Raw genomic sequence first — 17,287 nt, 5'->3', positions numbered from 1 at the left:
GTGATCCGCCCCTGCACACACACAAACACACACAAATAGAGAAGTAATAAATGGATACAGTTTTTCTTTATTTAAATTACAATCAGATGTGGTCGTAGAACAGGCACTGTAAACAAAACCTAGCATGATATACCACTTGTGTGATGTTTCGGTCAATATATATCTTTATTTTCCTTTCAGAAATACATTGGCGTTTTGAATGTCAAGGGAAGTGATACAAATGCTGCAGCGGGCTATCAAGAACGCGAAGGCAAACAAGGTAAATACCTACTTCTGACATTAGTTTACTTATTAACTCTTTCTATACTGGCCATTATCTCCCCAGTCTCTCCCCAGAAACTGGCCATTTGCATGGGTTTGCAAACAAATTCTCAAAAATAAACAAAACAAGATGCAGCCTTCAAACTCATAGGTTTTATTGTGAATATATTGCTAAAACATATGCCAAAGTTTGGTTTCATTGTTGTGAAAAAAAATAAAAATATGATGTCCAGAATTTATGGGTATATTTTACGCAATACGAACAAGGGGGTATGTATTTTGACTTAGAAGCATTTTTTCTTATGAAGGCTCTGTTTGCAACAAAACTGTTTCTGTTTACTTGTATGAAGATTGTGCTTACACAAAATCATAACAAATACAAACTGATTTTCCATTTGGTGGTCATGTAAGCATTGTGAACATGTCCGAAAAATCTGATCACACACCATGTGGTCGACATGCAGACCTGAACGGCCAGTGTATGGTGGCAGAGTTGGAAAATAGGAAAAGATGCCAATCCTTCATCAAAAACCGAAGAAAATCGTCATTGTAATAAGTTTGCTTTATTCTAAATCAAACGACTAGGATAGATGACAGACACAACGACAAACACATTCAATTCTATGTAAAACATACACAATGCTCATGTTAACAAGCTGGCCATAACAATGTGCCCATCGTGCATGAAGTGTGGCTTTGGTCGGATCAGTAGCCGTGCTTTGTCTGCGATACTAAACATGAAATTTTGTTAAAGCGACGATTTAGCAATGTTGTTGTTGCTGCTGCTGCTGTCTGTTCTTGTCACGACATCTCGTTTTTTTCCCTCCTGATTCTGAGAAGAAGCTGTTTAATTGTGATATCAGGCCTAGGAACCCCTGATTTTCACTTGGAGCATTCTCAAAGAAACTTAGCGTATGTTAAGAAAAATGAGTGTTCTCCACACTTTGTCTTTTGTTGTTCGTTGTCGTTGCATGTCTACCGTTCCACAGCCACCTACTATAGCTGATGGGGTCTATGTCGACCAAAAGAATGGGATTCACTGTAGGTCGAGTTCCTGTAGGTGGATTCTCTGTATACCTAAGACTTTAAAATTGACAATCTTGTATACAGGGAATACCACAGGGTGTAGTTCCTGTAGCGTTTTGCTAATATCAATGAAAGTCACGTGATGCTTAGCGACATCGTTAGAATTTGATGTTTTTCGATCTTTTTTTTTAATATTTCTTAGAAATTCGAGTATGGTTTGCAAGTTTTATTGAAAAACTGCACCCTGTGGGATTCCCTGTATACTAGATTGCCAATTTTAAAGTCTTAGGTATACAGGGAATCCACCTACAGGAACTCGACCTACAGAGAATACCACTCTTTTGGTCGACATAGACCCCATCAGCCCTACTATAAGTGCAAGTGTTAAATGACGTATAATAATTTCCACAAAAGACTGCTTGCAGAGAATCATGTGATGCCAATGACAGGTAAGGACATGTGGTAATACATACTACGTTTTGGAACCAGGGAAAATGCAGCACAAATTATTTATCAACCAAATTGATTGACTTGTGCACCACGACAAAAGTTTTCTTTGATCCATAAAAGGTCTTTTGCCAGAAATATTGCTCTGAACATCAAGTACCCTGCAAGGTGTCACACATTTACATTATTGAAATAAAAAGAAAACACACCAGTAACCAGGTTAGGTACGTTAATATCTATAATCAATATCTCGGCACGTTACTGCCTTCTTCGGGATGGTAAGCTGAACATTATTGAACAAAATAATCGGTTTAGATTGTATACTTTGATTCCTGAACGAAGAAGCAGAGGTACTGCATACAACTAGGACTGTAATATCAGCTTTTGCCTGAAACACACACACATACACTTATAAAATTAATGCAATGTCATTGTATGAAGCCAGAACAATCACTAACTTACATAGTTGGTCACACAATTACCCATCACTGAACAATAAATCGAAGTCGGGTGGATTCAATGACTAAAGCAGTAAAGGCTTTGAAAAAACCCTCATCACAAAACATCCCCCCCCCCCCCCCAAAAAAAATGTAAATAAATAAATGAAATAAAACAGGTTGTGTATATAGCGCAGTAAACACCATGCAGGTACAAGCAAAGATTTGACAGTGATTATCCTTGTTTTATATAGCACACATTTTCTAGTTTTGATCTCTCTCTCTCTCTCTCTCTCTCTCTCTCTCTCTCTCTCTCTCTCTCTCTCTCTCTCTCTCTCTCTGGAAAGTAATTTATTGACCTGTGGGTTATTTGCGTTTGTATACACATTGGTGATTCGTAAACTATGTTGAAAGAGATTGTCAAACAATATCATATGGGGTGTCTTTAAAAAAAATGTATATCAACAAAATCTGTCATTATTATCAGGCACACGGTTTTAACAAAGCTATGTCACGGAATGCAAGATAAGTGGCTTAAAAAGTCGTGTTTTTGTGTGTGCAGGATATTCGCTAGGACAGGACCTCAAGCTGAACCAGCACAACAGCGATGCATTCTTCCATGGCTTCCACAAAAGTCTTTCACCTATAGCGGGCATTGCATACAGATAAATTCTTTAGACCAATTATACCTCTGTTCCCATGTTAAACATGGAATAATTCTGGACAAATGCGAGGACGTCAGCTTTTTTTTATTTTATTTTTTTTATCATTTTACTTATCATTAAAACTTGTTTAGATTTCGATTCGTAAACCATTTACAGTAATCCTTTGTTTTTTTAACTTTGTTCATCTTACCACAGTCACTTCGTTGTTTAGATTTATCATTAAATTTGTTACCATTATGCAGGAAAAATGTAGAATAAAACCAGGAGAGCTTTCGGTAGAAGATATTTCCTGTGTCAAAAGTTAATGCTTATTCTGATTGATGGGTGCTCCAAACTAAGTTATTTTGACTGCCTTATTCGAATTCATTTCCAAGACAGGGCTGAGAAGTGGAGAAGCTTTGGAGAATATCGTAAAAATTGTCTGGGTGTTTATGCAAAACTTTCGAATATGTCAGATTTTACTTTAGAGATTTTAAATACTGTTAACTGACAGAAATGCTATAACTTCTACACCAATTGACTGGATAACTTCATATTCAGCATACTTAAACTTGATTTTATGTTTATGCAGTTCACAAAGTGGCAAATTTTTAGGTTAAATTATCTAACTTTTGCATCACCAATGACACCAACGCTTTCGTGTCTGAGGATTGCCCTGAACCTAGCTGTAACTGCATGCTTTCTTCAGGTCATCGATAGCCTGGGGGTTGAAGGGGATGTTTTTACATACTCAGACATTCAAAATAATCAAAAAGGTAAAAGCCTGAAGGGTTTAAATTAGGTAAAAATGGCTACCGCTCAATGTCAAAACTCGTTCTGTTTAGTCGACCCCCGAATTTGGAGAAACAAATTAAAATTGCACAAAAGTCAGACCATTCAATTTACAAAATTGCCACTTACTGGAAAGGCAGAACATAAACTGAAGATAATGAATACCATATATAAAATAATTGGTTCAACAGATGCAGAAGTAATTTGTATGGTTGTGGGTGTCCTTTTTAGGGGGGTCAACCCTGTAGAAGAGACGATTTTCTTTAATTATCAATCCGTAATATATTGTTTGTTATGCATACAAGATTAACATTGACAAATACTTCAAGACTCCTCATTGATCTTAAGAAATGTTGTGTTTTTTTTTTGTTACTGACTGATTCACTTTCTATTCACTTTACTCTACATAAGTCACGACAAGAAAAGCAAGGGAGGTAATTTCTTCGGAAGAGGTAATTCTCTCCCCTCAGAACGATTGTTGTAGTTTGTTTGATTTTGTTCCCTTCTAATAAGTATTATTTAAAATAGATCTTTACATCTTGATGTGAAAGGCGCAGTACCCCCCTCCCCCCAGGATGTTAAATTCTAGGTTGTGTCCATGTAAAATCCTGATCCTAGTCAAGATCCGAGTTGGTTTTTCATGCAACTGTGCCTCTTTATGCCACTCAATTAGACATACTTTGCAATCCATAATTGCACGAAACTAAGTACAGGAAATACGTTGTTGTCGTGTTTTTAATATTACATAATGAAATAAAAAATGTCACAACTGGTTTCGTGTTGGGCTTTCTCTCTCTGTCTGAATCTCATAATTACTTACTTCTGAGGAGCTTACATTTATTGTTACAATTTTTGTGGATATGTTATTAAGTGTGTCTGTGTTTCTATCATTCGTTATCAGTGTGGTTAAAAAAAAAAGCACACGTCAAAGTAATTTACCCTTCATCATTATCAAAACATGCAGATACAGGCAATAAATATTTGTGATACTTTAAACAAATACAATGTTTGTTTGTTGCGTTTTTTCTTTTTTTCAGAGCAAACACACATCGTATTTGTTCAAACGTGTATATTCTGCACTTTCTAATACCCTGCATGGATCTCCAAATCAAGAATAATGAAAAGGCGTCTAATAGCCCTGCAGCACTCACACGAACATGATAGAAGCTTGCATGCATGCACCCAGGCTCGCTGTCTTCGGCTAAAAGAGCTTACCGTTGGATCTTCGCTCAGACAAATGTAGCTGTCTTGTCCACTTGCTCCTGTCGCATAGATCTGCAATGTGCAACATCATCTTTGATTGATAAGTCTGAGGCACAGACAAACACACACGCGCGCACATTTGCGAGAGAATGCACGTCAGTCTATTCAATCAAACAGTATAAAAACATACCACAGACGTGGTGGTGGGAACTGGACATTCGCCGTATTACAAAATCAAGAGATTCATTTGTGTGTGTATGTTTAATCAAAAGTTCATCTTGCGCACATTCAGTCTATATTGTAACAGGACCCATCCCGTAAAAACTTCGAACAGATCTATTAAATTCTGAAATCCTTGACAAGTTTTTTTTCAATCATCTGTATCTGACCGAAGTAAAAAAAAATCAAAAAATCAGCCAGTACACGCATCTACCCCCTTACACGACAATACATATGTGGCGAAAAAAGGAATCGAGAGGGGGGGAACAAGGAATAAATTAGATCCAGAAATAATTCCACTTCATCATTCCAAAATTCAAGTGTGAAGTGATCAGATACTGTGGTAAAGATACGTGCTTAGTATCACAAATGAAAATACAAGACCTAGGGTTTTAAATCAAGGAAACAATTAAAGTTAAGGAAAGATCAACAGAAATGTCGAGAACATGTAAAATATTGTACTTACAATCTGTTTCAGCATGCTCTTCGAATAATAATCTTCCAGTCAGCCTCGTGCTTACGACTTCGACAGGATGTTGCCTCTCACGCTGAGCCAGTACATTTGGAGTGAATACAAAGGCCAGAGATGCAGTACAAGCACATTAGTTAGATCCAATTCATTTACATTGCTACCTTGCCCAATTTATGGCTATTTCTGTTGGTAACATCACACATGTGGCAAGCAGTGCTTGTTGCCGACTCTGCTGGGACAGGCAGCAGACGATTTTATTTAGGAACCAAATTCTGATTGGTTAAAACATAAAACCGGAACTCAAAGTACCACTTGTTCTTTGGAAGTATCAAATCAAGAACAGATAAGCAGGTAAATCTGAAATGGGTTCAACACTTTTAAAAAATCGTAGTAAATCAGAAAACACAGTAAACGTTGGAAAAATCGTCCAGTATCGCTTCTACAGGTCTATACTTGGACAAAACATAAAGCAATTCAGTAAAGCTGACACTTCAAAATGTCTGTTTAGTTACACTTTAACAACCTGCTGGCGAGGCCCATTGATACAACCTCAACTAGTCTCGGTTAGCTTTGAGGGTCATTTTACAAGTAGGAAATATGAAGGCCAACGAAATACCGAGACCATAAGGTATGCGAAGTGATGACGTCGAATACGTGACGTAAGTTGATGCATGAATTCTTTCGGACTACGTCAGTCAATTCCAAAGATCGCTTTTGTGATGAAAAGAATTTGTTTTAGAGTTTGCTGTCCAGAAACCCGTCAAAAAAGAAGGGAAAATGTGTGTGAAAGAAAACAAAACAGGAGCAGAGTGATACGATAGGAATACAGAGACATATTTCTTGGGACTTGACCCTTGCAGGTAGGTGGACTAAAAGTAGTGTGTGAACAGAACAGAACCAATTCTGTCTGTTTACAACCGCATGAAAGCAGGAAAGAGATCGTCGTCAGATTGAATTACAATAACATTAACATGCTTCCATTTGAAACTTCTCGGTCTTCATCGTGGATTGACGCCCTCCCAAAGTCTAATTGAAGCCCTCCGTCGCTTCGCTCCGTCGGGCTTCAATTTACTTTTGTCGGGCGTCAATCCCCGATGAAGACCTCGAAGTTTCAAAATTAATGGAAGCATGTTAATGTGTAATTATCGCATTTTTGACTCACATGCGAAGCAAAAGTGAGTCTATGTACTCACCCGAGTCGTCCGTCCGTCCGTCCGTCCGTCCGTCCGGACGTCCGGACGTCCGTCCGTCCGGACGTCCGGACGTCCGTCCGTCCGGACGTCCGTCCGGAAAACTTTAACGTTGGATATTTCTTGGACACTATTCAGTCTATCAGTACCAAATTTGGCAAGATGGTGTATGATGACAAGGCCCCAAAAAACATACATAGCATCTTGACCTTGCTTCAAGGTCAAGGTCGCAGGGGCCATAAATGTTGCCTAAAAAACAGCTATTTTTCATATTTTTCCCATTTTCTCTGAAGTTTTTGAGATTCAATACCTCACCTATATATGATATATAGGGCAAAGTAAGCCCCATCTTTTGATACCAGTTTGGTTTACCTTGCTTCAAGGTCAAGGTCACAGGAGCTCTTCAAAGTTGGATTGTATACATATTTTGAAGTGACCTTGACCCTGAACTATGGAAGATAACTGTTTCAAACTTAAAAATTATGTGGGGCACATGTTATGCTTTCATCATGAGACACATTTGGTCACATATGATCAAGGTCAAGGTCACTTTGACCCTTATGAAATGTGACCAAAATAAGGTAGTGAACCACTAAAAGTGACCATATCTCATGGTAGAAAGAGCCAATAAGCACCATTGTACTTCCTATGTCTTGAATTAACAGCTTTGTGTTGCATGACCTTGGATGACCTTGACCTTGGGTCAAGGTCACATGTATTTTGGTAGGAAAAATGTGTAAAGCATGTGAGTCGTATGGGCTTTGCCCTTCTTGTTACTGATCACATGACAAAAACAGCTTTTGTCATTGGTCAACTAGGAAAATTGACATCGCGCAGGAAGTTCCTAGTGAATTTGACATCGCACAGGAAGTAGCTTTCCAATTCTAATTTTGAAGAATAAAATCTCACCTGAAGGAAACAAATGTCTCCCTTTATTTTAAATCACAAATTCATAAATGAAAAGTAATTGAATCAGAAAGATTAAGCTGTGCAATGAATAAAATCAAACTTTTCCCACCCAGCTTTAACAGAGAAGTAGTAGAAAAAGAATGTTACAATCTTACCGACTGAGGTAGTTGGAACAGCCATATAAACAAAGCTGACCTTGAAAGTACCAGTAGTGGCAGTACTTAGAAAACTGTGAGATCTCTTGCAGTGTTTCAGCGCACATCACTCACAAAAAGGCAGGAAATGAGCAGCCGATTTAAACAGTTCGCACCTGCATGAACCATTGTCCACCTTTCTTAGTCGTAGCCATACAACATCAACCGAACAACTTTCAGCATCTTTTACACAGTCACAGCGCCGTCGGAGGACGCCATTTTGGATGTGTCGTAAGCGAGACCCAGGCTGAGCTTCGTGACAACATTATTATGAAGTCCGCCGATACCGACAAATACCTGGAAGCTTTCTTGGGCACAAACAATGAGCCAGAGGACTTCGCTGATACTGCCTGGCGCACTTCAGTTCCTGCCATCGTTCAGAACTGCCAAATCGAACAGTCAAAAAGAGTACGACTGAGGAAGTAACTCAGTGGGACATTCTTCGCTGTTCCTTCAAACTGGCAACTCCACTGAACTTGTTAGCCTTTGTTGGTGATCTGTTTCGACCGTATATTTTTGTTCTTTTTTCATTATAAATGCCTTATTTTGTCTGAGAAAAAGAACCAGTTACTGAAAAATAAAAGTAAGAGTCCTAGTTACGAAAGCAGGAAAAGACAACCCAACATTTCCAACATTAAATACAAGGCAGTAGCCTCCCTTGCGTTTGTCTGACTTCTTAGCCTCGGCTACTGTTCCGAAATCGAATGCGATAAAATCGTTATCGTTAGATTTGACTGTGATATCAACATTTATCAGTCTGAATGTCTCGAAAGGCTGAATCATATCAGATCTCGGCTTACGCCTCGATCTGATATGATTTCAGCTTTCTCGACATTCAGACTGATAAATGTTGATATCACAGTCAAATCTAACGATAACTAATATATATTAATTCCTTGCGCCTTTGGATTCGTAATCCGATTATTAATGAAGTGAGAGGGGAGGGAAGCAAGAGAGAGAGAGAGAGAGAGAGAGAGAGAGAGAGAGAGAGAGAGAGAGAGAGAGAGAGAGAGTTTTGGTTATTGACTCACTTGAGTAATTGATGAGTCTTAGGATTCATATCATGATATATGTCCGTCCGTTTGGGTCACAGCGGGGTCATGTTTGTTTCATAAAAACTTAACGTTGAGGTGATCTCGGATGTTTTTGAAGCTAGAACTTTGATACTACAACAACACAGAACGTGAGGTAAGTCGGCAAAGAAGCTCCCAGTGTGCTTTCCCGTTTTGGGTCGCCATTTTTGCTAGCATTTTCACAGTAAATTTAAATATACCACATTTTTTGAATGATCGTGGTATTTTCTTTGATTTTGGTGATTTTACTATCTCTCTGTCATGTACTGGGTGCTTTGTGACGAGTTTCTCCCCTAGACTGTATTGAAACATGTGTCCGTGTGAGCCGACCCCCACTTATCACCAGTAGCAAAAAACAACTCACATAACAAGAATGTTTACTGTCAGTCAAATATTCTTTTTTTTTTAACCAGCTAAGTTGCAGACTTCATCATAAGTTTGATTGTAATAAGAGCTTATCGTGGCATGCTCTCTTTTAGGAGGGAACAGGGACCCCACCCGCGAGTAATTCGTCACCAGAGAACAAACAAACGAATAACCAAAACGACCCCAACAACGCAGTCTTGGCACACGGCGCTCCCAAGGTGCAAGCAGATACCTACTACAATGTGTCGTCGAAACGAGAGGGAATGACCTTGATCTGGACACAAAATCAAGCAGCAACTGCAACACCGGAAAGTGTCAGGGATGGAGGTCGTCATAAAAGAAGCCGAGATACATGTATGGACAACAGGGCTGGGCCTCGTGTATTTGCGGGAGCTTCTTCCAAACACACACACACACACACACACACACACACACACACACACACACACACACACACACACACATACACGCACACACACACGCATGCATACACACACACGTGCACGCGTACAAACACGCCTTTCACTGAGAGAGAGAGAGAGAGAGAGAGAGAGAGAGAGGGGGGGGGGTGCTGAGGTCAGGATGCATTAATGTCTAAAGATTAACAGGGGGGGGGGGGGGGGGGGGGGGGGAAGAGAATAAAGAAAGCAAATAATAAAAAGATGACCTTACTCGTGCATTTTGTCAAAGTGAAAAGTAATTATTAAAAAGTATTGTAGTTGTAAAATTGATTGATTTTTTGTGTGTGTGCAGATGGTCCATACGGAAGAAGTTGTCAATGCAAAAACTGTAATATTTACCGCTCGAATGTGCAGAGAGGCAATCTAGGTAAGGTTTCCAACACAAGTGTGTTTGTGTGTGTGTGTGTGTGTGTGTGTTTTGCTGCCAAGCACATTGAGCTGTTACAAGGGAAGAAATAATCTTAATTGTTAGTAACTCTTGGGCCGACTTAGGCACCTATAGGAGAGTATAAGTAGTGAGCAATCGGTCGTCTTGCAAGTTTGGTTGACCCTCGAAAGATTTCAAAGTCGTAACGGGGTCACATTTCCTAAAACATCATTATTTACCTGATGGAACACACACGCAGTAGGATTCAACAACATTAACATGGGTAGGATTCTTCCGGTATATGCCGGAAATCCGGATTCGATTAAGACCTTTTCTTTTTTTCTCTCTTTTTACATGATTTTTTGAGTAAATGTTTTAACATTGACGGGGAATCGAGACGAGTGTCGTGGTGTATGCATGTGCGTGCGTGTGTGTGTGTGTGTGTGTGTGTGTGTGTGTGTGTGTGTGTGTGTGACGAGGGTCGTGGTGTATGCATGTGTGTGTGTGTGTGTGTGTGTGTGTGTGTGTAGATCGATTCCGAAGAAAATACTGGGCTGATCTTCATGAAACTTAACAAAAACATCGTCCAGATGATATACCCGGACCATTTTTTTCTTTTTTAGGATGTCTGATGACGTCATATCCGGCATTTAGTGAAATTTGTGAGAAAACGTGCTATCCTGCTCAGCGCAACCACTACCGCGCTGTACTGGGTTGTCAATTTCATTGCCTTTTCCACGAGCGGGGGACTGACGATGCTATACGGTCTTGGTGAACAAATGCAGTGCGTTCAGTCTCATTCTGTGAGTTCGACAGCTTGACTAAATGTAGTAATTTCGTCTTACGCGACTTGTTCGTTGTTGTTGTGTGTGTATGGTTCGGTTGAGGTTGGAGGTTCTTCAAGATTCATGACATTTTTCAGTCCCACCCATGCATTAAATGCCTCTTTCAAAACACCAGCCCTGAAAGTCAAAAAAATGATGTACTAGCCTTGGGCTAGTAATTCTGAACATGTACTAGCCAGAGAGCAAACTTTACCAGCCAAACCAACAATGTTTCAGACACTTTACTCGCATTTGGCGGGTAGATGAACATTTCTACTCGCCAGTTACATGTTTCTACTCGCCACTTTCAGGCCTGAGCACTTGAATGGTTCTTTATCATGCGTAAAGCACACAGCAGTTCTCGTGGTTTATTCAATCACCGAGCCATCGGGGCCCCGTGTTACCCACTTTACGGCATACATGACCTTTTTGGTCGTTTTCGGTCTCAAAGCGACTCTAGATCTGAAATAGCACGTTTTTGTGTGCCTCTGCTGTTAGATATACAACTACGAGTGACACAAACCGAGTGGCGGCGGTTAACTTAGAAAAAATTAAGGAGTTTGCAAAAACTTCGTCTTCTTTGGTAATGGTAAGATGCAGCTCATGTGATGTGATAGTAGCCCTGTCGCGGCAGTGCGTTTTTAAGCGCAATCCTCATTTTACATAGGCAAATCAACAAACAATATCGCATGTTCGGAAATCGCAGTTGCGTGGCATTCCAAAAAAGGGGAAAGTTGCATGGTTTCCGGTACTTCCGCGCCATCACATCACTGAAGTAAAAAGAGCTGCATCTTACACGCACAATTCAACGTGTACACCCAGCTCGCATGACCTGCATCCAGGCTCCCTTTTTTCAAACGAATGGAACTGACCTTGTCCTGTGGATAATAATTTGTTCATGTTTGTCTCACATGCTGTCAATTTATTAGGTCTAGCGCCATATCGATCGAGGTTTCCAATCCGTATCTTTACGTCCAAGCAAAATAAATTCTTTGAAAAAGCTCGCTGTCAATGGAGAGCACCTAGGGTGTTCCCTAGCAGTAAACGTTTGAACTAAAAGGGTGTTTGTACTGAATGTAAAAGCCTTGCTGTGTCTGTGATCGGAAACTGATGGATTACGGGAGGCGGGGTGGGCCTTTAAATAAAAACAAGTCGCGCAACGCGAAATTACTACATCTTGTCAATCTGTCAAACTCACAGAATGAAATAGGCCCTTTGCCGCAACTAAATGGGAGACAACACAGCCCTAAAAAAAGTATAAGTTGTGAGTTATTTCCCCTAACTTCGGGCAAAAGTCTTCCCGAAAACAATGGCTGCTCATAGCGACAGTGGACGGGACTTTTCTAAATTAAACTGTGAATCTCTTCGGGAATACCTCAAAGCAAGAGGGATTAGTGCCACGGGTTATTGCAAACAATCTTTGGTCCGACTTGCCACCTGCGCCAGCGGATTATCGCTTGAAACTGACCCTGATTCGTCCAACGTTGACGTGGCCAGCCAGGTCAAATCAAGTCTACAGGGCTTGAATTTTCCGGTTCTTGACCCCTTCACGCTACCGTTTTCTGATGATTTTAGTTCGACACCAATGATAGGCCTGATCGACGTTTTCAACTATCTGATCGACAGTAGGACTGACTTCGATAAGAAAGCGACAAAGGCGTACAAAAGCTACGAAGATTACAGACTTTTTCACGATGGCCATGTTTTGGAACTCAAGTGCTGGAACAACGAAAGGTTTTGCTGCTACCAGTCCCGTGTAAAGCCTACTCAACGACAGAAGACCTACATCTTGACAGATGCATACAAGCTGTGGATCATCGCTGATCGTGATGGGGACATCCACTTGGCTTATTGTCAGTGTCCTGCAGGGTATGTAGCCTACTCAACTGATCTTGTAGCAGCCTTCATTGTACTGAATAGATCTACTCAAGTTACTGTAATGATTTAACATTACGCTGCTAAAATTAACAAGAAGGGCAAAGCCCATACGACTCACATGCTTGACCTTGACCTTTACATGACCTTGACATTCAGCTAAACCTAGCAATGACATCATACACTAAGAACTGCTTTACACATTTTTCCTACCAAAATACATGTGACCTTGACCCAAGGTCAAGGTCATCCAAGGACATGCAACACAAAGCTGTTAATTCAAGACATAGGAAGTACAATGGTGCATATTGGCTCTTTCTACCATGAGATATGGTCACTTTTAGTGGTTCACTACCTTATTTTGGTCACATTTCATAAGGGTCAAAGTGACCTTGACCTTGATCATATGTGACCAAATGTGTCTCATGATGAAAGCATAACATGTGCCCCACATAATTTTTAAGTTTGAAACAGTTATCTTCCATAGTTCAGGGTCAAGGTCACTTCAAAATATGTATACAATCCAACTTTGAAGAGCTCCTGTGACCTTGACCTTGAAGCAAGGTAAACCAAACTGGTATCAAAAGATGGGGCTTACTTTGCCCTATATATCATATATAGGTGAGGTATTAAATCTCAAAAACTTCAGAGAAAATGGGAAAAATGTGAAAAATAGCTGTTTTTTAGACAACATTTATGGCCCCTGCGACCTTGACCTTGAAGCAAGGTCAAGATGCTATGTATGTTTTTTGGGGCCTTGTCATCATACACCATCTTGCCAAATTTGGTACTGATAGACTGAATAGTGTCCAAGAAATATCCAACGTTAAAGTTTTCCGGACGGGGGGGACGGACGGACGGACGACTCGGGTGAGTACATAGACTCACTTTTGCTTCGCATGTGAGTCAAAAACAATAAATAGAACACCAACATTGTAAAATGGTTAAATTATATTATCCATTTCATTTTGCAGATCTGATGGTGCATGCAGACATATTGCAGCAGCTTTGTATGCTATAGAAGACCATGAGGTGAAGTCAGTCACAGATGGACCTGCTGTCTGGGTGAGGCGCAACACTGCCTGTGAAGAAGCTGAAAGGCTGAACATGCTGCCCCAGATTAAAGCCAGGTAGGTTAATATAATAATAACATCCTTTGTGTTTTACTTTTAGTCACATTGTGGTTTTGTAAAGCGTGGCTGGTTGCTGTGTGCAGACAGACACTGGTTAGCTTAAACATTTGCACATGTATGTTATGTATGCATAATATAGGAAGGTGAAGAAAGTAAATGCATACATGTACACATATACACATTCATTTTCCTTACTTGCAGGTATGATAACAGAGTTCCTCGTAAGCTTCCGTCTGCAGACAACTTTGATCCACGGGCTTATGAAGACAGAGTGCATACTGCTGAGAAGGAAGCCTTGTTTGCTGAATTACTTTCCAAGGTACAGTTGCATCTCTAGTTATGTTGTCAGGCGAAGCAGACAACATATTGGATTCACTTGTACAAAAGTGCATCATCACAAAAGTATGAAACGGGCTTGTAGATGCTTGGGATGCTGAAGCATTTATTAGGGTGTGGGGAATGCAGTGTTGCAGTGGATTCACACCCATTCAGCCCGATGTCACACAAATGAAGGCTTGTCCAACAGGTTTGGTTCCGCAAACGAGGTTTTAATTGGTTGTTGAACCTGTCGAAAACTGTTTCGACCAAATTTATTATCATGGCAAAAAACATCATTCATACAAAATCATTTACACAAAAAACAATCAACACTGGCAGCAGCAGCAATCAAAGGGTAAATTTCAGAAAACAAAATTGCGTTTCAAGTTCAGATAAATCAACCAATTTGGGTGAAAAAATATTCAATGTCCAGTTCAAGTGAAAATCATGTAATTGTTCTAAATAAAGGGTGAAGTAATCCACCAAACCGTCGACATGTTCAGTTGATCACTCCACAAAGCAAACACAACAAAATGCTACCAAACTGTATAATTTTCACTGTGTGTTCAATTTAATTCAAAAATAAATCATGGTCTGAAATTACAATGACATAGCAGTCATCCGTTCCAATATCAATATCAAGAACAATAAATAAATCAAATTATATTTTACCCCAATGATCGCATTTGCCGACAGGATGATATTTCAAAAATTCATTTCAAAAAGCGCAATAAAAGCGCAATAAATTCAGGCTGTTCAGTCACATTTCATATCAAATCACAAAAGGATACCAAAAAAAGGGTTCTCATTGCGGTCAGCAAGATTGTCTTTATCCTTTTTATAAAACTTTAAAACTGGCAATTAAAATTAGTTCATAAAAAGGCAGAAAAACAAGCACAAAAAAGGAATAACAATTTATCACAAAGAAAACAAGAAAAAATGTTTCTATAAAGAAACTTGACTCAAAAGGGTTTTAAGTTCAAAAGGTCAATTGAGAATTCAGAACTTTTCTTATGCCAATTCCATAGTTTTATACTTTGAGAGAAGCCAAGCATTCTTGTGCCAAACTTAGTTGAAAAACAAGTCAAATCATAACTTATGCGCTACAAGGCACAAAAACAATAGAAAATTCAACACCTTTGTTTTCATCATTCCTAAAGATGCTGACCACAATTTGACACTGTTCTACCACTAAATTCTAGCCTATTTTCTGTCAATTCGAGACTAGCCTAATAAAACTGGATTTTATTTCTAGGCTGCAAGGCTAAACTAAACGTAAAAAGTAAAAGTTTACCTATTCCTGGCCTGTGAGACTTCGGGTTTACGGAGATAACTTCTGAGTCTTCATAACTTCTGGAGATTCTTCTTCTTCATCTTCGGTGTGTTCTTCTAAGTTCTTGCTACTCTCGGCGAATTCCTCAGTGGGTTCTTCTTCAGACAATTCAACTTCAAGGGACGACCCTTCGCCTACCAGCTCGACACACCAACTGAATTCTAAGTTCGTTAGATGCAGAGACTCAGAATTCTTCACGTGACAGAGTTCACTCACAAAAAAATAGACCGATTTGGAAAGAGCGTGACACCGAGAGCGGCCTTGAAGGGGAGCGGCTATTTTTAGTAAAACGTAAGTTTGCGTAATGTCAAAAAACAAAGTCTAGAGGTCACAACTTCTCTACCAGAGGTTATAAAAAGGGTGCCGTTTCTACTAAAAATAAACAATTAATTAATGGTCAAGATATGCGCTGATCTAGATTTTAGGTTTTTACTATTTCCATACCACTCTCACTAACACCTCCCTCCGAATCTCTCCATTAAAAAATCTCGGTGCAGCGAACCAACATAAGAATCTCAAGATCCACGCAAAGCACGTGTGGCCACCACATGCAGTGTCGTCGAGCAGCAAGTTCTAGGTTACGATTCTATAGGCCTACTTTTGCAAAGGCCTACGATCCAAGGAGAGAGAGAGTGGAGGTTGGGGATGAGAGAGAGAGGGGGGTAAAGCGGGTTGCTATGCCGGCAGGCACAGGGCTTCAGTTTTTGAGTCACTTGAGAAAAAGTGACTCTATGTAATCGGTCAGTGTTAGTCTGTCCGGCCGGCCGGCCGTCCGGCCGGCCGTCCGTAGACACCACCTTAACGTTGGACTTTTCTCGGAAACTATCAAAGCGATCGGGCTCATATTTTGTTTAGTCGTGACCTCCAATGACCTCTACACTTTAACGATGGTTTCGTTGACCTTTGACCTTTTTCAAGGTCACAGGTCAGCGTCAAAGGAAAAATTAGACATTTTATATCTTTTCTCGGAAACTATCAAAGCGATCGGGCTCATATTTTGTTTAGTCGTGACCTCCAATGACCTCTACACTTTAACGATGGTTTCGTTGACCTTTGACCTTTTTCAAGGTCACAGGTCAGCGTCAAAGGAAAAATTAGACATTTTATATCTTTGACAAAGTTCATCGGATGTGATTGAAACTTTGTAGGATTATTCTTTACATCAAAGTATTTACATCTGTAGCCTTTTACGAACGTTATCAGAAAAACAAGGGAGATAACTAGCCTTTTCTGTTCGGCAACACACAACTTAACGTTGGGCTTTTCTCGGAAACTATAAAAGTGACCGGGCTCAAATTTTATGTGAACGTGACTCATTGTGTTGTGAATAGCAATTTCTTCCTGTCCATCTGATGCCTCATATAATATTCAGAACTGCGAAAGTGACTCGATCGAGCGTTTGCTCTTCTTGTTAAACGTGTGGTGGTAGAAGTTACGTCAGCCAAACAGAGGGTGATTCCCATCGCTATTTTTAACATTCTCTAAAACTGAGGTAGAAATTTCCTACCCAGCATTCCACGGGTCTAAAATCAAATCTGAGAACATGTTTGAGGGCTATGAGTATGACGCCTAATGGGTAAATTAGGCTGTGAAGGGAGGTAATCTGAGACACATGACGTTTACAGAGGATAAAGAAAGGGTTTGACTTTTGTTATGAAGCACTTTTGCTCGTATTACTATTAATGCTACAAAATTGACTATAATTGGTTACAAGGCTTGTTTAGTAATACTAGTTGTAACTTT

General features: G+C 39.9%; 1 protein-coding gene and 1 long non-coding RNA gene across 2 annotated transcripts in view; one reads left to right on the top strand and one right to left on the bottom strand.

Moving 5' to 3' along the window:
* LOC138977778 (uncharacterized) overlaps positions 1-17,287 on the top strand; it is a 141,754-nt gene that overhangs the window by 13,028 nt on the left and 111,439 nt on the right. Inside the window, exons 3-4 of the mRNA XM_070350383.1 lie at positions 9,347-9,587; positions 9,987-10,061. Of these exons, the coding sequence (XP_070206484.1) occupies positions 9,347-9,587; positions 9,987-10,061 (316 nt within the window). The remainder of the gene's footprint in view (positions 1-9,346; positions 9,588-9,986; positions 10,062-17,287) is intronic.
* On the bottom strand, positions 50-4,882 carry LOC138978205 (uncharacterized). The gene is made up of 2 exons (XR_011459603.1): positions 4,823-4,882; positions 50-2,122 (listed from the first exon to the last, which is right to left on the bottom strand). It is a non-coding gene; the product is annotated as an uncharacterized lncRNA (long non-coding RNA).

Source organism: Littorina saxatilis, linkage group LG10 (genome assembly GCF_037325665.1).
Source record: "Littorina saxatilis isolate snail1 linkage group LG10, US_GU_Lsax_2.0, whole genome shotgun sequence".
Lineage (NCBI taxonomy): Eukaryota > Metazoa > Mollusca > Gastropoda > Littorinimorpha > Littorinidae > Littorina > Littorina saxatilis.
This window is presented reverse-complemented; position numbering and strand designations above follow the sequence as displayed.